At 35.7% G+C, this 25300-nt stretch overlaps 3 protein-coding genes across 5 annotated transcripts in view; 2 read left to right on the forward strand and 1 right to left on the reverse strand.

Annotated features, from left to right (window-relative positions):
• Positions 1-264: 264 nt before the first annotated feature.
• LOC122528779 lies at positions 265-11336 on the forward strand. The gene is made up of 5 exons (XM_043654271.1): positions 265-686; positions 8577-8852; positions 9048-9284; positions 9376-9577; positions 9706-11336. The coding sequence occupies exons 1-5, from the start codon at positions 650-652 to the stop codon at positions 9932-9934; spliced, it is 981 nt and encodes a 326-aa protein (XP_043510206.1). The 5' UTR covers positions 265-649; the 3' UTR covers positions 9935-11336.
• A 109-nt stretch (positions 11337-11445) lies between these two features.
• LOC122528785 (HIV Tat-specific factor 1-like) lies at positions 11446-13984 on the reverse strand. Of its 3 annotated transcripts, XM_043654280.1 has the most exons (4): positions 13846-13984; positions 13539-13641; positions 11950-12308; positions 11446-11853 (listed from the first exon to the last, which is right to left on the reverse strand). In XM_043654280.1, the coding sequence occupies exons 3-4, from the start codon at positions 12244-12246 to the stop codon at positions 11461-11463; spliced, it is 690 nt and encodes a 229-aa protein (XP_043510215.1). In that variant the 5' UTR covers positions 12247-12308; positions 13539-13641; positions 13846-13984; the 3' UTR covers positions 11446-11460. The 3 variants fall into 3 exon arrangements, with proteins under 3 accessions (XP_043510215.1, XP_043510216.1, XP_043510214.1); XM_043654281.1 differs by lacking the exon at positions 13846-13984 and having other exon boundaries at positions 13539-13648; XM_043654279.1 differs by lacking the exons at positions 13539-13641; positions 13846-13984 and adding an exon at positions 12875-13029.
• A 632-nt stretch (positions 13985-14616) lies between these two features.
• The window catches only part of LOC122528790 (X-linked retinitis pigmentosa GTPase regulator-like), a 16233-nt gene continuing 5549 nt past the window's right edge, over positions 14617-25300 (forward strand). The window contains exons 1-6 of the mRNA XM_043654295.1: positions 14617-14842; positions 18830-18955; positions 21640-21732; positions 21915-21977; positions 23786-24109; positions 24772-24924. Coding sequence (XP_043510230.1) covers positions 14812-14842; positions 18830-18955; positions 21640-21732; positions 21915-21977; positions 23786-24109; positions 24772-24924 — 790 coding nt within the window. The 5' untranslated portion in view covers positions 14617-14811. The remainder of the gene's footprint in view (positions 14843-18829; positions 18956-21639; positions 21733-21914; positions 21978-23785; positions 24110-24771; positions 24925-25300) is intronic.

Genomic DNA, 25300 nt, shown 5'->3' on the forward strand with positions numbered 1-25300 from the left:
CCGATGGAATGGCAGAAGAGGAGAGGAAGGAGCGCGTGGTTCGATTCTTAACAAGTTGAAGTTCAGAAAGAAAAATTCTCCGGCCATCGGCGACTGTACGGATAGAATGGTTTGATGAAGAAAACGAAACGAAATGAAGCTGGCCCGAGGAGAGGAGTCTGAAAAATGCCGAGAGATCGAGAAAGTACGCGACACACCGGGGGGAAGTACGCGAGTCCGGATCGAAAGCTTCGCCTCGTACCTTGACGTGCGAGCGGAATGGAAGCGGCGGCTTCAGTTGCTCGCGAACCTCCACCGTGGAAGCTTCTCCCCGCGCGTGTTCGTCCCCGCTTTCGATCGTCGTTTCTCGTTGGCAACGAGAGATCGCGGAACGCGCCAACGCTACCTAGAATTCAAACCGAGCTCGACTCGTTAACGTGATCGTGATCGTGATCGTGATCGTGATCGTGATCGTGATCGATTCGATTCGTCGAAAATTTCGCGACGAACAAACGCCCATCAAGGGGGATCTTGATGAGTGAGGCAGAGTGAAGGAACGTTGTATCGAACGCGGAGGAGAATGTGCACGATTCCGTTCGCGCCGTTTTATCTGTGCATCGAGGAATTCGGCGAGTAAAAGCGACAACGACGACGAACAGGTGGATAAATCATGCGGAGGTGTTTGCTCCTGGTTCTTTGTGCCGCAGGTAATCAACCACGCCGCGAATCAATCGAAACGATTTTAATTCCAGGCCTGGCGAGATATATGTACATCGAGTGAAAGGAGGTTGCATGGAAAAAGAAAGAAAGAAGGAACGGACAAACCCTTTTTTTTCCACGTTCTCCGTTGTCGTTTGACATTTAGCTTCGATTTTGTTGGCCAGGAAATATAAATTCGTCGCTCTCATGAGTGAAAACCGTGAAATTTTGTTGAAACGCGCGCGCACGCGGCGGGTCTCTATTTTCCAAATAAATTTCACGGGGCGTATTTACGAGGTGTCACGGTGAAAGCTCTCTGAAACCGAATCCTTTGAGAAGAGCTTTGAAAAACACACTGCAAAAAGAGAGAAAGAGAGAGAGAGAGAGTCAATTATCAAAGTGCAAGGTAAAACAAAATACGCAGATTCAAATACGAAAAGTTCCTCTCGTGTTTGCAGAGTAATAGTATAAACATGAAAGGGAGTGCCGGGTAAAACGAACTTGACAATTATACGTGCGTGTCGACACTTGCTCCAAAAACGACTGTTTCACAAAAATACACTTTTAACGAGTAGAATAGAATTCCCTGCGGAAATTCTCCAATGCGCGAAATTAAAAATTCTTAGAGAAAACAATCGAAGGGGAAGGGGGAAGTTGGTGCTTGCAAAGAAAAATTTCTGAATATAAAAGTACCGTGAGCGACTGCGTTCGCGATTGTGAGAGAAGCTGGTCGTTCTGGAACTGAAATAATTCGCCTTCACCCTAGAGAATTTTGTTGACACGCACGAATAGAAACCGCTCTTCTGTAACAAATGTGTGCCGGTTCCATTCTATTTTCCTTCCACCACTGGAAGATTAAAAATTTATAACGCATGACGTTTCCCTTTCTCTCTCTCTCTCTCTCTCTCTCTCTCGCAATACAGTTCCCTCCCTCCGTCATTTCCTCCCTTCGCGAGCTCGCGCGAGAGAAAAAAAGAAAAAAAAGAAGAAAACGATCCACGAGAACGTGGTCGACCGGTTGGAAATTTCTGCAGTAAAATCGTTATGATAAAACGATTTGCAAGCTTCGGCTGGCGCGGATTATTAAACGTGAAACTCGTAACTGCGAAGAAGATAATAATTGCCAACGCCGAAAAATAATAATGATAATTTTTTTCAAGCGAAACTAAGCGTCACGATAACGCAACAGGGGAGATTTCTATCTTCTTTATTGCCCAGCCGGACAAGCTCGAGATAACAACCTGATCGTGAAAAAATTTAACAACACCCGCGACGGAGTGGAGAAAACTTGCATACACCCGCGAATGGATGTTTCCAATTTCATTCAGTTTCCAATCGTTGCAATTCAATGATTGTAACTTTTATCAGTTGCATCTGATCGCGATTGAATAAATTATTCGTTACGCAACGTGACGTACGGCTAATAAAAAGTTAAGGCCACATATACTGTTGAATACCTAGAAGTAAGCCCGAAGTGAATAGATCAGCCGTCTATTTTTGTTAGAGGGTACGCGAATCTTTAGCGAGAAGACCGCGTACCAACGTCTATTAAATCGCATCTGAAACGCCTCGTAAACCTAGAATAACCATATGAAAATCCTCGCTGCCAAAATTGCGGGTTTAGTGGATCACGTAATTATCGTCACGTGCGTTTCGTTCCACCTGGTTATCGTTTAGATTTGAATTGATCGCTGGACAGGTTAAATTCACGGACACTCGGTACATCGGGAAACGAAACTAATAGATCAACAACAGCGACAAAACTGAGTGTAACTTTTCATCATTGGTAACGCGAATATTTTCTAGAATTGAAAATTCTACCGCTTAACCTCTGGTTGACGGACCATAACGAGTGACCAAGTCGTATACAATAATTCGTCTTCCTTTTGAATTCATTGGTATATCACTGGATAGAAATTACTAAGAAGTAATAAATTTATTATTTGTTTCGCCTGGTTTCGTTATATTTCAATATATACTTAAAACTGAGAAAATATTACAATTTTCGACGTCATTCAATCGTAAGCAATCATGCATAAATTATCAAACTACGAGTAACGACTTTAAACGTAATGAACACAGTCTTAAAAGAAATTTCGAATTATCAGTCTGGCATTTCAGTTATAGTATATTGCTTACAATGTCATGCTAAACTTTTTAAAGTACATTTTTCGATCATAGTCCTTGATCATAGTCCTTATTACTCTAGCAATATTATCCCACGAAAGAAAAATTGCGCTCACATTATGTACACATGTATAAATCCTAACATGGTTGATAGACGAGATTATTAAACGGTGCCATAATTATACCGATTAAACGAAATGCCTATTGCTTTGAAGAGACCAAAGAGATACGTACGAGACACTTGTTGATCGAGCCCGTGGTGAAACAAACCGCCCACTACGGTCAAAATACATACGAGCAATATGAAACAATTACGCAGAGATTGCGCTACATGGAAACGCGTGCGAAGTTAGCCTAGCTGGCCAACTATAACAGCGCTCGTCGAACACGTCCGATGCTGAACAAAAGTAAAGATCGTCGATACACGCGTGTAAAATTTGCGAGTAACACGATTCTTCCGTAGCTGGACGTGCCAATTTCGAACTAGATGAAATTGAATATTAATCATCAAGTACAACGTATACACGTGATGCAACGTAAAGTGGTTATCAAAGCTCAAACATGTGCGCGCGGTTACGCGAGTCGAGTCGACTCGAGAGAGGATTTCTAGAAACACGACACAGTGTCAACTGATTCATCGATCGTTTAAGTATAAGCCGATTTCGAAAGTCAACCGCCAGTTTGGATTACATATATATATATACGGAAATTTGCATCGCGTGGCTCCGCCGATACGCGAATATCGACAATAGATAAAGCCACCGACAAGCACCGCACACCGGTCGCATAATTCCTCGATAATGCTCGTTCAGATTACGTTGGCTTTAGTGAATTTTTCAAGGTCCCAAGGCAAGAAATAGGTTTCGTTACCATAATTCGTTTCGCAAACGAGAAAGGAATTACAAAGGAAGCACAAAATTTGATCTTGCGATGATTGTCTCTTCTTTTTTTTTTTTTTTTTATCGTTATCGTGAAACAAGTTCACCTTTATGGTACACGTTACGCCATTTGCTTGCGTAACCGAGATTTTGATAGCCACTCTTATCAGATATTTGTAATTGTTGGACTAGAAATGGCGAATTGAATATCGTTTGAATCGAATCACGAGAAAAATCTATTTAGCACCATCGTTGAGATTTTGATCCAGTATTGCGACAATAGCTAAGAAAGTTATTTAACTGCCAGAGAAATAATGTCCAAAAATCGTAAACGTGAGATTAGGAACGAACGGGGCCGTTTGTTTCGATCATATCGCAATAACTACTCTTATTAGATACTTATAATTGTTAGGTTAGAAATGGCGAGTTCAATCTCATTGGTATCGAATCACGAGCAACAGATTCTTCTCTCTCTTCGAAATATATCTCTCAGAGGAAATTCTATTGTAGAAAAAAATTTGTCTCAACACGAGTCATCAAAAATTTGTCTTTATCCAACATCGCGAAAATCGGTAGGAAAATTGTCCAATTGATGTCCGAAAATCATTGATTGGAAACAAATGGGTCATCGATTATATCATCATCATTTGTCACAACAAGGCTCGAACTCAAAAGGGCAATTTGTTTGCAATGTCCGCTGAAAGATGGATTTACATTGAATGAGTTCTCCGGCCGTGCAGAAATATCGGCGAGGCTACGTCCGACATTCGCAATAGCGAGTGAATACGCGAGAAGATAAAGCCGCAACGTTCCCGCGGCCGTGTGTCGTTTATGGTTTTCCAGCGGTAGAGAAACATAAGCAAACAAAACGCGTTCAACAAACGAAACGATGCTCGACGAATGAAAATTTTTACACGAACGATCTGCTTTCCCCGCAGGACAATAACTTGCAACTGAATTTATTGTCTCTGCGAAATTAAACGTCGCAAAAGTTTGCAGCAAGTAACATGAATGAGGTGAACGTGAACGAGCGTGCCGTGCAATGGACTCTAAAGATAGAACGCATAAAATGACGATGTGCTAATATAAATGTGACACCTGTAAAGGTGATCTCGCTTTGAAGTCACTTCGAAAGCGACGGTATAACCTGACGTTGCGATTTAAAGAAAACGTTGTATCTACGTCTTGTCCATATTCGCGTCGTTGTCGTTAATTTGATTGGCCGTTTATTATTATTATTAAAGAAAAAAGAAAAAAAGAAAAATGAAACCACACGAGAAATGAAGAAAGATGAGAGATCTCTTTCATCTGAGAAAGATTGGATACCAGAATAAAATTCCGTGAATTTTGTAAAAATTATATAGTTAAAGTTTTATAATAAAATACTGTGCAATCAATTGAATTAAGAAGAAAAAAAAAAGAAAAAAACGGAAGAGAAAATGTTTCATCGACGAATGTGTACGTCTAAGTACGTTACAGTGGTGAAACTGAAAGGCTACAATTCTCTCGAAAAGAGTAAAATCATTCGCAGAGTAATTTTTCCAGAGCTGTACGACGAGATCGTGAAAGAAATTCTGTTCGCGATTTTTCGAGAAACAGTAACGAATGGCTGCGGGGAAGCATGCTGCTGTTGCATGGTTTAATTGGGGTGTTGCAGTTTGAATTCGTGAAAACAACTCGATCAACCGAGCAACCTATTTCGTCATGTACGTGTGTATGCGCCCTGGGGGTCCTTTTGTGATAATAAACCAAAGAGGAAGATCCATAGTGTAATTGGCACTTCGCATTTCTGCCCTGGCAATTACCATGCATGAACGCACCACCAATGCATCGCATAACTTTCCCGGATGATATCATTCACACTTCGCGGAACGGACAACATCAAACGCATTGAACTAGGTTAGGAATACTCGGCAATACACGGAAGTTTGACTCTCTGGTTTCGCGCTCGAGCACGGATGATGTTAGAAACTTGTGTTAGAAAATCTTGGAACATGCATCTTTAGAGCGTAAAGGGTATTTCCTCTTCTACCGAGTATACAGGCTGTCTCAGAAACGACGAGGTGTTTCAACAACCGAGTGTCTCCTACAATCGAATCTACGCGAGAATAAAATTGAAATGAGTCGAAAATAAAGAGAGAATCGAGTTTGAAACATCGTCAATTTAGAATTTAGCTAATTCTAGATGCGAGGGGAAAGAACAATTAACAGAAGGTGCATTCTACGTGCAAAAGTAAATAAAGAACGTGGAGCAAAATTTTGTCATTGAGATCTTCGTTTTTGAAAAAAAAAAAACATCGAGTTTGGAAATTTATCGAGCATACTTGAATTTCGGTCAATTCTAGATTTGAAAGCGAGAGGAAAGAACAATTAACAGAACATTATTCTATGTTGGAAAATAAGTAAAGAGCGTAGAAGAAAATTTTTTTGTAAAATGCTTCATTTTCGAGAGAATCGAGTTTGAAAATTTATCGAGTATACGTGTACCAAGACGTGAAAATTTGAAATTGACGGCTTAAACGAAACAATTTTGTCCCACAATTTTCACGTATTTTTCGCGTCGATTGTTCAAGTATAGAGTCGATAGATTCTCAAATTCGATTTTCTCGAAATCGGAGGCTTCGATGGATAAATTTTCCTCTTTCTTTTCGACTCATTTTTTCACGTAGAATTCACAAACTGTCCCGAGACACCCTGTATATTATATTTACTAAAATGAAATTTTATTTTATCAACGATACTATTCAGAACTAGCTAGGCTTGTGTCATGATCTTTGGAGTTTCGCAAAATATGAAGAAGATTTTTATATCAGCAAAGCGTAGAACAGAAACTATCGAAAGTGTTTTGAGACAAACGGCACGACACGACGTTAACATAAATTCCAACGAAACAATTTATTTCGGGCATATAGTCTCTACGAGTCACAGCTGTCTCTTATCGAGGTGAATTACAGTAAGTCATATATTTCTCAAGATAAATTGCCGTACAACTATTAATAAATACCAGAGACTGTTAACCTCTTCAGCTGCAGACATCCGCTGTACAACACACGCGTATTCGCCTTCACACGATAATTAACTTTATCTAAACCGCCGATAAATAAAGTGTTCCACGTTTTTGCTATCTAACAGCAGTACAAATATCTCTTCGCCAATTATCGTGCCGTACACGTCGATCGAAAACCTTGTTTCAGAAAGAGCAGACACTCGAAAGTGACGCTCGATTGTCGATCTTAAGATTAGGAGAATGAATTCACAGATACCTCTACAAGAATATTACCTCCTCGTTCCTCTATTATTACCGTCCATTGACCTTCATCGAGTAATAAATCTGAATTTTACTACCGCGTACTATCGTACCACCCTATTTTACAACATTTTGCAGCATCTGTTAAATTCGCTTCATCTACATGACGCATAACCTCCGTATAGTTCCTCCGTGAACTATTCATCCGTGAAACAGACGCGGTTACGTAATCGTTAGATTACGTCCAAGGACGAGAGATACTGAGGAGATACGTACGAACCTGCGTCTGGCATTTCGTTTCAATTTCCTGCGATTGTCTCCATAAAAGGAGAGCGTCCACAGGAGACGTTAAGAAAGAAATCATTGCACGGGGGAGAGAGAGAGAGAGAAAGACCGTAACACTGAACTACTTAGCCCCCCGCTGCGTATTGCGACACGACCACGCGTGACGTAATGAATTTGCTATCGCGCATCCCTACCCACGTTGGAAACAGCCAGTTGGACAACAATTTTTCGCCGACGAGATGAAACGCGCATAAACGCGAGAGGCATTCGTTTAATACTGGTCGAATGCAACGGAAGATGCACACGGCCAGAGAAATTTATGCGAATTTGCGTGTAGGCAAAACTACCTTCGGCCGACCTCCACCCCTCCAAGGATTTCCTTGAACGAGAAATATTCCCAAGATAGAATATGCCGTCGCAATTCTACGAGAATATGCGAAATTCCTGGCTGCGAGTAGTGTGGGGGAAAGATGAGATTACCGGGATATTATTCATATCTTGAGAAACAATTTCCTTCCCTTTCTTAGAAACGCGACAGTAGAAGTAGCGGAGGAACTAGATGAAATAGCGAGGACGAGCTTGTTAATTGCTAGAGTAAAAAAAAGAGTATTTTTTTTACGAGAGTAGTTTTTCAGCGAGATGTTTGCGAGAACAAATCTGTTTCCAATAAATAGTTTATTTCAATACACACAGGTAGCAATAAATTATTCGATGATAATATGATGAAAAAATGGCGGAATGTTATTAGAAAAATTACAAAATATCCTTTACGGATTTATTTGCAGGTACTGGAACGTTATCGAATGACGGAATGTTACATTCTGTTCAAATACATAGTAAATCTGCAAAGAAAATTTTTAATTCCCGACCTTTAACATTCTATTATTATTCTATAATTGTCGGGAGTTGCTATTATGCATATTTTATTTTTTTGTATATAGTAAATTATTTAAAACAGATTTTGTTAGTATAAAAATAAAAATAATATAAAATTAATTAATATAAAAGTAAAAGTAAAATATAAAAATATAAAAATATTGCAAAAAACTAGATACACTAGATCTACATGAACTGCAAAGGAAAATCTCAATGTATCAATAATTTGATATAATTCTCGGATTTTGATTCTCTCTAATTCTCGGATTTTAATATTCCATTATTATTAGTATAATTAATTATCGGAAATTGCTATTAATCGGAAATTCATATTATTTCTGTATCATTTGTTTTCATAAAAAAAATATTGCAAAAAGACTACGTTCTTTTGATCATTCTGTGATCTCTTACGATTGCTTCGTAAGCTTATTGATGATTTTACAATGTGAATAGCCATTTAATAGCCTTCAATTATCATTTTACAGGCATATCAGCTGTAATAGTGCAACCCCATAATAACAATATTGATCCAACGGCCACGAACAAAGCCAGAGTTGGCCGACAAAATGAAAGCATAAGGCGGTACATGTGCCCTGTAGGGTTCTTCCGATTGAAAAGATATTGCTACTACTTGAGCGGAGGTACGGCACCTTGGAGAGAAGCCTATTTTCACTGCAAAGATAGAAACGCCACTCTGGCGATCCTCGATAGAAACGGGAAAGATCGGATGCTAAGGAAGTACTTGTCGAGCGACCAATTCAGTAAGTGGTTTAATTCTTTCAAAAAATCATTTAAAAAAAAAAAAGAAATGTAAAATACATCCTTTTAAATTTCTCTGTACAACAATCAAGAAAATTACGAATTGCAAGAAACTGTCCAAAATAATTTGACAAAACCGATTAGAATTTCGATATAGAGGTCAATGTAGAGCGATTGAAACGATTATATTATTCCAGCGAAATTAGAAAGATGGATCGGCGGAATATACAATTGGCAGCAAATGGCTTGGGAATGGGGAGTGACCGGCGAGAAGGTGGTTTTCCAAAATTTCGGACTACCTCAGTCCAACAATTCCAAACAACAATATGCGTGGCACTGCATCACGATCGATCCGGCCTTAAGGTACAAATGGAGTCCACGAAGCTGCGTCGAACGAAAGCACTACGTGTGCGAGGTGCCGGCTGGACGTATCGGTAAAATTCCATTTCGTTGCTTAAAAAAAAAAAAAAAAAAAAAAAGAAATCGCAGTCAACAATATCACGGAGCGTCTCGTTTAAATCGTAGCTAGAAGACGTAAGAAAACGACGGACCCTTACGCGCCGCAAAACCAAAGATTAAAACCGCGGAAGAAGGGTAAGAAGTATTTGAAGGAACCGCGGAAATCAAATAGACAGAACAGACAACGAGGTGAATGGAGAAGAAGGTACACGGAACAATATCCGGATAACTGGGCACATGGCGTGAATTTGGGTTCAAGACCACCTAAGTAAGCGATGCTTTTACATTACGTTTACATTTAACATTACAGTGCTCGAGAAATCCGAGCTGAAAAATTCACTCCACCACGTTAGGATTAAGATTTTTACTAATTTGATACCGAAATTCTAATTGCAGCGTCAGGGAACTGTATTCGAGGACTCGAATGCGACACCATCCGAACAGAACTCAACCGAATCATCCGCAAGTGGCGCAGGTCTTGCCTCGAGACCGAGAATACGGTGCATTTCCAGCTGATGGTCCCATTAATGGTCCGCAGAGTCTAACGGCCATAAGCAAAGCTATCTCTCAAATTCCTGACAGAATCAACAACCTGGCGAGCGAAGAAGTTCTTTTGAAGCCATAAACAAAACGTTATTTATTGTTACTCTTTAACTCTTTATTTGGTAGCTTTGATCATCGATCATCATATACTTCTAAAGAAATCACTTTTCATCTATGTTTCACTCTTTCTTACGATACGATTAAAAAATTTTATCAATCGAGGCTCTCATTCGACCAAGTAAAGAGTTATGATCTTCGTTTCGTTCCGACTTCGTGGGCGATGAAGTCGTTTCAGACGCTACCGAAGTCGAGCACAGACTGAAATATAATTTACTCATTTTTAGATCGGCGAAACAGTCTCTCATGTTCCTCTCTTTCTAATCTAGACGTTAGATTTTCGAAGATGTACTTGTCTAGTTAGTAACGTTACCTCGAGTCGGTAAAGAAAATAACTTTCAATGTTCGTATATCGCGTACAAACTTCATTCGACTCTTTTTTTTTTTTTTTTGTTTAATTAACATGCATGAAACGCGTATCGTTCGTTAGCGAATTATATTTTTCAATATTAGTATTCGCTTGTTACTAAGTATTACGTTCGAAGGCATTTATACAAGGAGACATATTACAAAATACAAAAGTACAATTAAATATAAAGTAAAATTATTTAAATATCCGTTCTTAAAAATATCGTTTTAATTAAATTAATATCTCCTTATGTTTCATTATTATTGAGGAGATAATTTTTAAAATATGTCTTGGACGAATGCCTTCGTAATATTTTCCAATTATGAATTTCCTTTTTCTCGCGTTAAGTAAATGTTTAAAACAGTAATGTAGATGATTATAGTGGCAGACAATGTATGACAAATAGTCAAGCTGCTTAAATGTCGATAAATGTATGTTGACTATATCTAAATTTTCGAACTACGTCACTACCAATGAACAATGCACTGATTGCATATTAATGTTGTTCAGAAAATATCATAAAAAATATATATATATAATACTTGATGCTTATTTACATATTACTTAGGACAAGTTGTCAATATATAGATGTAAATTCTACAAGACTCTTATTTTTTATGTTTTAATTTAATGATATTGTATATATAAGTACGATAGAATAAAACTTTTTTACCGCCGGAAAGTTTCAGAATTCATAAGTTTATTATACTTTAATTATAAGCTACATGTCTCGAGAAATATTGCGTGATGTACTTAAACATTTATATTTATGTACATTACACTCTCCCGTTTGCATATTATTTTACATTCGTATAACTTTATAATTATAAATTCTATTCGCCATTAAGTTGTGTAATACTTGAAAATCTACAATTAATTCGTGAAGAATTAACGATTCTTGTTACAAGAATTACACACTGCTTTGTTTGCAAAATACATTGCTACGCAAATTATTGAAATCTGTCTTCTGTATTTAACATGATGTATATTACGTCAATAAAAATTCCATGTCAAACCATTTCCATGAAATTTAATTTTTAATACAAAGAATGATTTCGTAATATTCAATATATTACGTATTTCAAAATAATTATTTTTAAAAGTTAAATCAACATGACATTATCATAGTCCAATGAAGTTAGTTATAAAATAAGTATTCTAAACAAATTACTTACCTTTATGTAGATACAGAGAGCATCACCCTTTGGTTGTCCATTCGAATCCTTGTATAACTTGATCCTGTCCTTTCCTTTCTCATCTCTTGCTATGAGACCACACTTGTTGAAAAACTCTGTGAGTTCGTCCAGAGTAATATCTAATGGTAGACCAGACACATAAACAGCAGTATTGTGAGCTTCATCCACTTCAAACCAAGTTGGTGGCTCTTGTGCTTTTTTCTTGGCTTCCATCTTTCTTTTCTCTTTATCGATCTTTGCTTGCACTTGAGATTGTTGCTCTTGAGGTTTTGTTTCTACTCTATTTGCATCTTCAAATCCGTAACTCATCTGATATCTTGCCATGAAATCTTCATCCACCTGAAAAAATAATCATTTGGAAATAATTTAATGCACTGTGGATTATAAATAACAAGAAATTTATTGAAATATCTTTTGTAAAAAAACACACCTCACCTTTGGAAACCAGGCATTTTTCTCTTTGTCCCAAAAGTACACACTGCCATCATTAGGATCTGTATACGTATGGGTATCGTTTTCAAAACCAAATATCCCTTCTTGTGTCTTAATTTCACTATCACCAGAATCTTTTTCTTTTGTTTCTTCAGTATCTTTTACCAACCATTCGTTCTTGTCTTGATCAAACTTGTATGTAACATTAGTTGTAGGATCTTTATATATATAAGATTTACCATCAAAAGTATAATGTTCCATAGAATCTTTGGTTTTCTCTGTATCTTGACAATCAGTCATTTTATATCAGTAATATTTCATTCGATAAAAAATTCAATAAAATTCAGCGTAAGATTTAACACCTATAACAGAAAATTATAACAGGATATAGATTAGTTTAATAGGAATTAAAATAGTAATACAATCTTAATCATTTGTATAATTTATTCATAATTATCAATTTAATAACATAATAAGCACAAATCAATAATAACAACCTGTTAATAAATAATTCATTTATTTAATAACCATTCAAATTGTATATAAATAATACAATTGACATAATTTTTATTATATCACTATATTATATCTATCATTAACATAAAATTGCATAATTTTAAGTTTACAGAAAATTTTGAAATTAAAACGAATATGAAGATTAATAACATAGAAATGATGTAATAAAGACTAAATAACTACAAGAATATGCAGGTTATATACATATTATTTCGAAGAATAAAATATTTTACATTATGATACACATTTTTTATCTTTACTAGTTGTATGTACTAAATAAATTATATTTACATAAATTAAACGATTAATAATTTTCCTCAACGTATTACAACGTTACTTTGAAATATACATACGTTTTGATATAGGTTAGGTATTTAACGTGTACAAAAATCAATATAAATATCAAACATACCGCTTAAAACGTTGTCAATTTTTCAAATTAATTTTAATATAGGTAACTATTGCTCTTGTTAAAAAATAGAACTTTCTTAAAAAGAAACAATTTATAAATTTGACAGTAACACTAAATATACGTTAATATCTGTTCGCGATACTAATGCACTCTGTATGATATTCTAGAACTTCCTGATACTCTTGTGCCGATAAAACACAGGTGACCACATTTATAGTCAATAATTCAGTATACAATAAAAGTACATGTATTTACAGTGTATATTTATAGATTGAAATTGAAATTAAATTTTAAGATAAAATTACAAATAAAAGAACGGGACAGAATATTAAAATATTATTATGCATTAATATTATTACGCATACTTTAGTATCATCAGGTATCTATGAATATTCCATAATACAATCAATTTGCAAAAATTACAACTCCGAATTCTTATTAGAATTTCTTAGAGTTTCAAATATATTTGGTACTATTAAAATATGGCGCGTTTTTTTTTTTTTTTTTTTTTTTTATAAGTTAAACGAAGCTGCGCATACGCAATGCGCAGAATGTATTCAACACTGACCATGATTTCAGCATCTCTTCCCAAAGATTATTTGTTAGAAATGTTCATATGTATTACCAATTATTCATATAAAAAGAAAGAAGCAAATACACTTGCCTTTATTAAAATAAATAAGATCTTGCCATGTCACAAAAATTTCCTTTTGAATTTCGCGGCGCATTCTGATATTTCGAAGTTTCTCTCGCAATCAATCAATAACCTACACAAAGTTTCAAATACATACATGTATAAAATATATTTCCAATATTTCTATAAAAATAAAACACTGATTAAAGATAAATATCATCTTCAAAATTCATACGAGTTAGCAAGAAATGTGACAATCAAAATCGGTCGAAAAGAAAGAAGATGATTCCATTACTAAACTATGATAATATTTGATAAATCATCGAATAAAACTTACATTATTAATAAGCAATGTTAACAATAGCGTAGATAATAAATGATAAAGATATAATGATGAAAATATTACAATTATCTGTAGCAAACAGTAATACATCTTAACGTTACGATTTTATGCAATAAACTAACTTTCTGCGCAACAGGTTTGCGTCGCCAACTAATTTAATGGAGGGAGGGGGACACTTTAACCAAGTTTAAAAACATGGCGCGCGTATTACAAGATACATTGTTTAAACTCTAATTTTGTATTTATGTATTTAGCATACATTAACATTGTCTTAAGTTTTACTTGCCAAAATTATAAAAATCATAATATTCATAATATTCATTTATTATTATGGTGAACTAGTGGGTCTAATAATGAAAATTTAAAAATAAATTAAATTATTAATTTGTCATCATGGCAAGAACAAATTGTTGACAAAGACCAAATTGTTAACGTTTTCCAACTACTATCACTATTAAAATTGACTTTGAGCGGTATCGAGACAAAACGCTTATTATCAATCAAATCTTCGTCGACCAAACTTATTAACTGAATTTTTAAATAAAATTTCTGAATATTTTAAATGTTTAAACATTATCCAATATCTCTAATAATTTATTCACAACGATTAAACTAAATTGTCGCATTTATGAAATAATAAAATAAAGCGTTCATGACCGAATGTCACGAATGCGCCGCTGCAACCGCGAGTTGAATATTAGATAACATCCGAAAGTGGCGACACGCGAAGGATCGCGAAGACAATGGCGACGCGTACGGCTATTAATTTCCACGTGAAAAACACCACCAGTAGTGAACGATCGCTCCCATTCTTATCGTCGGAACACACATGCCCAGCGCAGTTGCCATTAGAAATTGATTTCCAGTTGCCAGGCAACGTTCAGTTTAAGTTGCCACCATGATAGCTCATGCTTGACCGGTAGTTAGTCGGCTGCAAGTTTCGCCGCGCAACGTTCAAGCATGGGCCTGACAGACCTAGAAAACATACCTGGTAAAACGTTCAACGAAATCGCACGCAACAAATCGCACGACTTTCATGCACCTGCCGTTCAATATCCACGCGATTCACCCTCATCTTTCTCATAGTTAGTTTCATTTTTACCCCCCGAGTGTAAATACTGTTCTTTTTAAACGTCGCTGTATGACGCTACGCCGCGCCGGTTTGCCGGCAGATTCATGAAAATGTATAATAAATGATAAACTCGAGACGAAGGGAAGTGTACGAAACGAGTGTAGCAAAACGTACTAAAACGTTTATAAAATACGTAATAATTTCACTCTTGACAGCATAAAAGTGATTTTCTTTAACGTTAGCTAGTTAATGGTTAAATCATTGTATCGCATAACGTGTGAAAGTAATTACGTAGTTGCAACGTTGTATCGTATGCGCTGCAGTGTAATACAGAAATAAATCATACGTAGCATTAGCAGAGGAAATTAGTCATTAAATATTTGCTTTTAATTACACCAACTCTTTGTTTTAATCAAAAAATTAATCGTAATTTACAAAACGATAATAAGTCGCAAGATGTTTAAACAAAATAAGTAGAGATCACCGTTCGTTCCGTATAACAAAGCAAAGAAATATTTCATATACATGTTTCATGCACCAAAACATAAAACAAAATGAAACCGTTATACATGAATGTAACATAATTATATCCCTTGTCGCTTTTGCGGAAATGAGGGTTGCCATATGTGTACATGTATGATAAAGCAAATTATTCTTCAGCATGATGGAGCTATAAAGTGGCACTTACTTAATCGTGCGGAATTAATTGAAGGAGTTATTGCACTTAAGACTTTAAAGATATCTTTGATTTATATGCTTTGTAAAATGGTACACGCTTTTAATTTATTTTTACGCTTTTGCTTTATTTTTCTCACTACGTTTCACACGGAAATATGCATAATTTCAATATGAACTTTGGTTTCCAATTGTGTCTATTATTTACGAATATAGAACATTTAATAAATCATAAGAACTTTTTAATGAAAGTTAATCTGTCGAATCATAATACGTGACAAACGATTTCATTCGCGTCACTGTGCATTGTATCGAAAAATCGAAATTGGCACGTATTGATTCGATCCTATATTCCGTGTGTGTGTGTGTGTGTGTGTGCGTGTGTGAGTATGTGTGTGAATACATTCCCTAGGAATTTGACGTTCCATTTTCTAAAATTTCAAAATATCAATTAAAATTTTCGAAAATTCCGAAGGCTATGTCGTCCAATGAATTAAATTTTCAAAAAATGATGTTCGTAATCATTTTTCTGCGGTATACGTACACGATATCAAAGGTTCAAAATTTAAGACCAGAAATAAAAAAAAAAGAAAGGAATAAAAAATGTACGAAAGATTCAAAATACAAAGTTAAACTTTTCAAATAAGAATCAACTATTTTAATTTAAAACCACGGCTAGAATCTAAGAAAAGAATCGTTTTTTTTTTCCTCCGTCTTCGCTTTCAACAAATAGAAAATTCTGTGCATAGCTTGCTGTGTCCTGTTCTCCGATTCTGATCTTTAGTTCACATTTCACTGCACTATTCTAATTATAGGAAATTCACTATGCTCTACATAGAGAATCCATTGCTATCAGAGGACCGCGTACATTCTCGTTTCGGATAGCGAAATTCCGACATTGCGGGGCAAACAAAGCGTCGCAATGATAAATGACGTGTTCACGTTGGCGTCGCAATTATTCGCATTGCAAATGCATAAGCAAAAACTTGACAGGCTGGCTGCAAGGCAGTGAATTAAATATCGCAATTGATCCGATTCGCGGACGCATTCGTATATTTTGATCCGTTTTCATGGCTGTTAAACCATGCATCCCCGGGTTAACGACCTGACACAATACCAGTGCCAGCGGCTAGAAAATGAGCGCATCGATGATATCGGCAAAGCGAATTCACCATCTCGCATGTCGCGTTTCGAAATAAGGACACGCTCCACATAGAACAACGTCGGGAGCAGTAACTTTAACCATATTGCATTTTACGATACATTTCATACCTTACGTTTCAAGTCATTCGTAATTCCATGAAAGTACGATGCAAGAAAGTGGAATTAGAACGGATGGGAATGTTCCTGAACGTGGTCAGAAACGCTCGGTGTCGCCAGAATTTTACAAAGTGGCAATGAAAATTTAAATATTGAAATTAAAATTTAAATTTAAATATTTAAATACTCGCAGAACTATTTTCTACTATGCTTTTCTACTATTTCAAAATATTTCATTAGTCATTAGTTCTTCAGCTGTCCCCCAATAAGGAGAAAACAGATCAGATTGTGTACTTCTCAATATATTAGCAACTATTTGTTCGCGTATTATGTACTTAAGTAATCGAGCGTGCGATTTCCATCGATCGATAAAAATGATGTAAATATGTTCATCAGGAGTTTCCATCAGTATTGATCACAGCTCTTCTTTCTCACGATTCATACATTTCATGAGACATGAAATAATCTATAACACGTTCTTCAGAACTTTAAATAAAGTTTCTTTCCTAGAAGCATCGTCATTACTGACCTATACCACCACTTTCAGTGCATCATAGTCCTCTTCAGCCCTCTTGAAATCTCTTCCGTACATGTAAATTTCCACCAGCCACTAGGTCTCTGGGGAACGTTGCTTAATGCTGTAATTGGCAATTAAAGTCAATGTCGTTAAAGAACAACATGCCTCTCGTTTGAAAGATGGATGCGCGATGAATTATGCAAAGGGGCGACGTTTGAACTTTTGATAAGAAGAGCATAAACGTGCAAGCACCGCGGAGGATTTACAGTCGCTGCATCATTGACCTTTACTTAGAAACAAACGAAAATTATTATTCCCGTTAATGTCGCCGTTCAAACGTGTTTAATAGATTTTGTCAACTATTCGCTTTCTTTTCCCCTAATCGTCCGGCAAACAGTGGATTCCCAACTCCCTTGCAGCCGAGGACGATCTTAAAAATTCATTCGCTTCGAGGCTGTATACCGAGGCAGGGTATACGGTTGTAACTCTTAGCGAACGTCGCACTGCTATGAATGGAACGTAAAATTCTTCTTACTTTCCACCCTATCATTTCCATTCCTTTCATACTACATTCCTCGTGGCGCGCTTCGATTCAAACGCGCGCCCGTCGTACGTGACTGCGTTCTACGCGTCGCGGATTTAGAGTGCAGAAATTAAACCTAAAAATTGCATTTCCATCCGCACGTAGTCAAACAGATGAAAGAAGAAGTTTCAAGCATGATTCTCTTCCAACCGAATAAAACAATCGTCTATTTTTATAATATTTCACGTTTCGAGCGTATCGTCTATATCTCTTTGACCTCTCGTGCGCGCAGCACACGTTTGATCTTGCAGATTGCAAGGCTGACCGGACGTCAGATCTCTCTCGCCAGATTCGACTAAAGGATCTCTAGATAAAGTGTGAAGCATTAGAGTGGCCAATTGTAAACGTTGGATCTTTGAATAATCAAGTGGATACGCGGCGTCATGTTTACGACAAACAGTTTCAAGCTGTGAGAGTCGTCGGGCGTTACGCGCGCGTGTGTCCGTAACATTAATAGAAATTTATCTGACCTGTGTGTTCTTGGCCGTGCGATTTTTGCACGGCGTACATACGTTTCGTGTCAGACGTAAAAAAGGAAAGTGGCGATTCGTCCTTTGATATCGCGCTATCGCGTTTAACCTCCTTAAATAAATCATTGGGGATTTAGCGCGTCGGTGCCCTTTTTTCGCTGACGAATATCGCGAGCAGCTAGATGATAGATACGCCAGACGTAAATCTAAGAAAAGATAAAACGAAGGTGCTATCGCAAACAAGAAATGTTGGAAAAGAACGGTTCTCATACTTACAGTCAGAGCAGACTCGCTTTTCATTTTAAGTGCTATGAATTACACGAATTTGCGAATTTTGTTACACGCTCAAAGAATCTCAAGAATCTTCACGTGTTGCCTTCAGGTAAAATTTAATCTTTCAGAGACAGGAGCAGTGTTTACAATCGGACGGAGTAGATTCGCAGACAATGTTGCGTCGCACTTTTTCATACGCAAAGATCCGGTGGTCTCTATCACTTGTGGGGATGAACATTCTGCCGTTATATGCCGTAAGTTCGCTACAAATCTCTAATTAGAAAACGCTTTTAGCTGTCAGTCGATACAAAAATGACACGTGGCTGCGTTCCACGTGTAATCGCAAAAGGGCCACGCTTCGATTGATTTTTCTGAACTTTCTTGACCATCTATGCTACCTATAGCTTAATTTCTTTTCACACGTGGATAGTCAGCGAAAATTTCCAGAGAACACACATTAAGGGGGTCTTCTAGTGTGAAGTGCGTGATTTTTAGCACTTCTTTGGGAATTTTTTGCAAAGAAACTATTACACCTTTTGCAATCAAATTGGCAAGGTTCATTTGTACGTATTTCAACGACGTTTTAAAATTTTTTTGGAACAAAAAAAGTTAAAACCAGCGACATACTCTTGAACATAGTCGTTTTTAAAAAAAATTGCGTCTGACGGTGTCCACGATTCCGGCCATTCTGCTTGTCTGAAATAAAAAAAACAAGATAGTTTCTTAATTAGTATAGATCTGGCTATAGCCAGAACTAGAACTATAGAAAAATGTCTGTAATTAAAAAATTGGCGGTACTTTGAATTTCTATTGTCGATTTTTGCGTATTTCTGTCATACTTCGCAGGCCTAAAAAAATATAAAAAATAAAAATTTTTGGTTGACTCTAGTTCGGGCTGTAGTCACATATGTACCATAATATCATGGACACCGTTCTGAAAAACATAGTTTCCAGAAAAATGCTTTAAAGTTTAATATTGCGATAACAAGACACTGGTTGTCGCGTCCTTCAAACACCCATAACTTCGTTAATTTTAGGAGTTCACATATAAGATTCCAGAGATGCATTTTTCAAACTATATCCTTTAAGAATATGCAAAAGAAAAAAATCGATTTTTTTTTTTTTAAATTTCACACTAGACAACTCCCTTATATCCGAGTCTTACGCGTCATCGATTCAGGCACTTTTGATTTTAAAGGAAATCAATAGATGAGCACGTGAATGACACTGTACACGTTTCAATGATGTCAATGTTGTGCACGTGGTCGTATCTTTTTACATATTTATAACGTAGTATTTTCACTCAAAATGTTTTCCTTTTCTTTCTCACCAATGAAAGAAGAACTCTTCGGGGTGGGAAAATCTTTAAGTCAAGATTTGCAAGTAAATTTTAATGATCCTTGAACTATTCGTATCAACACAGAGGGGAGAAAGAAAAGAGGAAAATAATTAAAACAGCAGCGAATTCTTATTCTGCGAGGACACGTAGCACGTGGTTTATTTTAACATCTTGCATGCCTCTCCACCTTCATCACGCGTTTTACATACTTACGTCACGATACTATCATGATTTATACGCATCAAAAATGTCATATTTACTGCCCAACAAACGACATTCTACACGCTAATGCGTATTGAAATAACATTTCAACTCTGGCGAAAGGGTGCAAACAGTTCTCTTTTCGAACTTATTATTCAGCGTCTCATAATTCAGAGCTCATTTTGTAAATTTCAAATTGCAGATTTGTAAAGATCGAATAAAATCGGTCTAATTACCTTGAACCGAGGGACTTTTAAATTACAGATTTCGAATCGTTGATTTCTGTATAAAATTACCGGGGTGAAAGTTATCACGATTTACAGCTTCTGTAGCATGGTTGGCAAAGAAGTTAGAGTCGTGCCGTGGTTATACACACAGTATACAGGGATAGCCACTGTCCGGTAAATCGATATAGCCACGCAATGCTCTGGCACGTAACATACCTGTACGGAGTCGATATACTGTTATTATCAACAGTTTCAGTTAATCGTGAAATTATCTAAGCACGTGAACACTTCTAAGGTGTTCCAAATATTTTCCACCACTGTGTATGCATGTTTTTCAATGAAACTCTCCCGACATGGCCCTCTCGAATTTTAAATAACAATTCGTCCGGTTTATTATGAATATTTTTATAGTTTTGTCGTTGCTGGAAATAATTTCGTCCTTGATAAAATCGCTGTTTATTATTATAAATAACTGGAAAGATGTTACGAAATGATATCTCTCTGTATTGAAATCGTAATTAATGCACATGAAATTGTTGGACAATTATTTTCTAAGATACGTCGAGATAATTTTCTCACTGGTAAAATCGCTATTTATTGTCGCACGCTGTGAATTATAAATAATTGGAACGAATTTACAAAGTCTCTCACTCACTCGAAATTAACCACTTGCCGCAACTCGATTGCGGACCATAACGAGTGACCAAAACCGTATACAATAATTCGTTGCTTTCTTTTTGAACTCATGTCGGTATAATATCACTGGATAGAAAATTATTGAGAAGTACTAAATTTATTATTTGTTTTGTCTGGGTTTATACTTAAATGTACTTGAAACTGCGAAAAAAATTGCAATTTTGGCACAAAAAGTTCTCGACGTTCATTCCGGCGCAAGAGATCGTAATGTAAGGGTAAAGATGATATAATATACATTGAATTAAAAATTCTACCTTAAAATTTATTAATTGTAATTTAATTAAATTTAAATTTAAAGTGAAATTAAATTAAATATATATTGTAATTTAAAGTAAAATTAAATTAAATTATATTAAATTAAATTAAATGTATATTAAATTTAAAGTAAAATTAAATTAAATTATAATATATTGTAATTTAATTAAATTTAAATTTAAAGTAAAATTTAATTAAAAAGTCTGCCTACTATTTTTAGAGACTGGCAGGCTCTTCGTCTTTGGAAGCAACGATTGGGGTCAGCTTGGTCTCGGTCATAAGAACCATATCAGCAAGCCATCTTGTGTGAAAGGTTTGATCGTTTACGCTCTATTATACTTTCTTTTCGAAGAATAACCGATCTCATCGGAGCTCGAAGCTCCAAAAAATTTGTATCGACTTTCAAAATCAAGATCGTCTTGACTATCTAAAATCTCGACTGAATCTAAAGTCTTTAGAGAGTGATTTTCATTAATACACTCTATTAATTTTCAGCTCTGAAGCCCGAGAAGGTCACACACGTCGCATGCGGACGAGCACATACGCTAATTTGCACAGGTAAGACATCGTTTACATTTATGCCAGTATGCAGATACCGAAAGCCTTATAAATATAGGTGCATTGCACACAGAGCGTGCGATTACGTACATGTATGAACGTTGCATGTTCGAAACTTTTCTGTCGCCCCAGTCATTCAACTTTCAACTTTTAAATTATCTTCTCGACGGTGTTTCCCTTCCTTAAAACGGCCGCTATTAAATGAAAGAATGTGTTACGAATTCTCATTCACACGAGCCTTTATTACAAAGCGCTATGTAGAGTCTATAAAATGTTCAGCTAACCAATTTTCGTGAATTTATCGATAAAATGGAATGTAATCTTTAATCGATCTCTCTTTTCTTTCGTCTTGAATTATTTTCTACCTTCAATTCAAATCTAACAGCAAGAGATCCTTAACTAAATTTTCACGTTGTTTAAAAATAATCCTCATCGATCTTCATGTGTTTTGATGCATTATTGAACCAAACTACTCGCGTAGACGCTATTTATAAGGATAATTATTTATATAACACTTTTAACTTTTTCTAAAATTAACTTTCGCCACCGTTTTGCTGAATCAGAGCAAAATCTTATTCGTATAATATTCATTTATTTAAATTAATGGTCAAAAATGTACGCAAATAGTCATCGTCTTCTGCGATCTTTTATATCGATTGGAAACACGATAATGGAATCGTATAACGCAAAGATCAGATTTGTCGTTAGATAATTACCATTTTTCGGAGAACGAAAATTATTGAGTCGAGTTTTTTCTGGAACATGCGCAGACCGCATTTTTCATTCGTAAGATCTCTATCTGTTTCTCGTACACTCGCAACGACCTGTATCGTAGCACTTTACGTGTCAACTTTATTTTTCATTGCTAATTACTCTAATGCTCTTTCAATTTTAGAATTCTCGACTTCTCGTCAGATTTTTAGCATTGTTATTAATAAATAATTATTAATTTTCAGTATTAGGCACAATTTTATAAGTATTACGCAGAAGTACTTGAAGAAGTATATAAAACAAGTTCTAATTTCTAGTATTAAATACAATTTTGTAAGTGTTACGCAAAAGTACGAAGAAAGATGTTAGGTAGAGAAAATAAATTCTATTCGTGTAAGTAAAGACACGTTTCAGCGTTGGAAGTATTAAAAATATTAAAATATTATAGTAATATAAATATAATATTACGATAAGTATAAATATTATAAATATAATATTATAATAAATATAAATATTATAAATGTAATATTATGATCAATATAAATATTATAAATGTAATATTATGATAAATATAAATATTAAAAATATAATATTGTAATAAATATAAATATTATAAATACAATATTATGATAAATATAAATATTATAAATATAATATTACGATAAATATAAATATCACAAATATAATATTATGATAAATATAAATATTATAAATATAATATTATAATAAATGTAAATATTGTAAACGTAATATTATGATAAATATAAATATCATAAATATAATACTATAATAAATATAAATATAGTATAGTATAATACTATAATAAATATAAATATAAATATAGCATTATAATAAATATAAATATCATAAGTACAACATTATAATAAGTATAAAAAATATTAAATGCAAATGTAGAAATTTACACGTAAATTAATTGACACGTATCACGTTTCAATGTCCAAACAATATTCAGCGTGACGCTTTGTATTCATAGAAATCCGTTAAAAGAGAAAATAATCAATATCTGTGAAATCCCATTAAACACTTCTACTTCTAAATACTTGAAGTATTTAAAGGACGAACTGGTAATTCTTCAGGATCGCAGAAGATCTTCGCCTGTGGCAGCGACCAGGAAGGGCAACTCGGTCGAGGAGTGTCCGCAATAGGTGATTCCACGAGCACTCCTGTCCTGGTGTACGATTCGGGTCTAGCTGGATCAAAGATCGTGCAAATCACCGCTGGCTCGCATCATTCGCTCGCACTTACCAGCGACGGCGGGGTTTTCGCATGGGGTAGCAATCTCGAAGGCCAACTAGGACTACCGGATGTATCCGGCTTGGTGAACAAACCGACCAAAGTGCACATCCCCGAACCTGTCAAACAAATTAGCGCCGGATATTATCATTCCACGTTTCTAACAGGTTCTCTCAATTGACAAGATCGAATGAAAGTGTCTAGCGTTGCGTGAAATATACTATAGCGGAGATCACGATGAAAAATGGTCGATAATTTGAAAAAAAAAAAAAATATATCACTATGTAATGATCCGTTTGGTGAAGCTTCTATTTTGATAGCTGTGAGTTTGTTGATTTGTGACTTATTGATTTTGAATCGTGTGATAAATAGAGACATGAGGATATTGTAAAAATTCAAATGTGCGTGAGAAATATGAAAATTTTTCTCGTAACTTGCTCGCTATTTCGAAGATTAAAATCCTCCCTTCGCAAATGTTCTTGTTATTTTTTTTCACTATTTTATTATACCTAACGTTTCATCTAACTCTAATCTTCCAAGTTCAATAAAACGGTGAGATGAAATCATACAGCGAATTTGAAGTACCGGTTGCAAACACCATGGTGAATCTAGTCGTGAAAATAATTCTTTGGACGTTTGAATTTTTACAATCTTCAAGGGGAAAAAATATCGTAAGTCAATAATGGCTGCCAAAGTAGAAGCTTCGCACTTTTTGAGACGAGACCAAATGGATCATTGTGCGATCTCCTTTCTAAATAATAAAAATAACTCTAGAATTACATGGAAAAGCATCGGCGACTTTTCCTCGAATTTTCAAATTGCTTTTCAGAAAGCGGTCTGGTTTACGTGTGCGGCGAGTCAGAAAGTGGGAAACTGGGGATCGATGTCAGCTTTTCTACACAGGTCGCGCCTAAACAGATGCAATTACCAAGCCCTGCCTTGCACGTCGCGTGTGGCGGTCATCATACCGTCATTCTGGCTGGTACAACAAACTTTTAATCCGCGACAATTGCCCTACACCGACTGAATTACGCTTAGAAATTTTAAGAGGACCGGACAGTGTGACCGGCCTAAAAATTACGTATACCTTGGATGGCCAGTGAAAAAAGAAATTGGCATGAGCTTTTGTGGTTTATTTTAACACATTATGAACTACAAGAAGCAACATTAAAAAAGGAAAAAGGAGGGCTCTTAATTGACTTTTTAACGGCATCCTTTTACATAATTTTTTTTATCGGTGTCCAGCCAAACAGGATTAGCTGCAACAAAGAAGCAGAAAAAGTTCAAAAGTAAACGATATTCTCTAGGGATTGACGATCCAACATTTTCATTTCTGTGAAAATTATGAAACTAGCAGC

The sequence above is a fragment of the Frieseomelitta varia genome, unplaced genomic scaffold, assembly GCF_011392965.1.
Source record: "Frieseomelitta varia isolate USP_RPSP 00005682 unplaced genomic scaffold, Fvar_1.2 scaffold_259, whole genome shotgun sequence".
Classification (NCBI taxonomy): domain Eukaryota; kingdom Metazoa; phylum Arthropoda; class Insecta; order Hymenoptera; family Apidae; genus Frieseomelitta; species Frieseomelitta varia.

Excerpts from the sequence above, each read along its gene's own strand:
- LOC122528785 (XM_043654280.1), bottom strand. The coding sequence starts at position 12,246 with ATGACTGATTGTCAAGATACAGAGAAAACCAAAGATTCTATGGAACAT. Across the intron at positions 11,854-11,949 it reads AAAATGCCTGGTTTCCAAAG|GTGGATGAAGATTTCATGGC; the intron begins GTGAGGTGTGTT and ends TTATTTTTTCAG.
- LOC122528779 (XM_043654271.1), top strand. The coding sequence starts at position 650 with ATGCGGAGGTGTTTGCTCCTGGTTCTTTGTGCCGCAG. Across the intron at positions 687-8,576 it reads CCTGGTTCTTTGTGCCGCAG|GCATATCAGCTGTAATAGTG; the intron begins GTAATCAACCAC and ends ATCATTTTACAG. Across the intron at positions 9,578-9,705 it reads TTGGGTTCAAGACCACCTAA|CGTCAGGGAACTGTATTCGA; the intron begins GTAAGCGATGCT and ends TTCTAATTGCAG.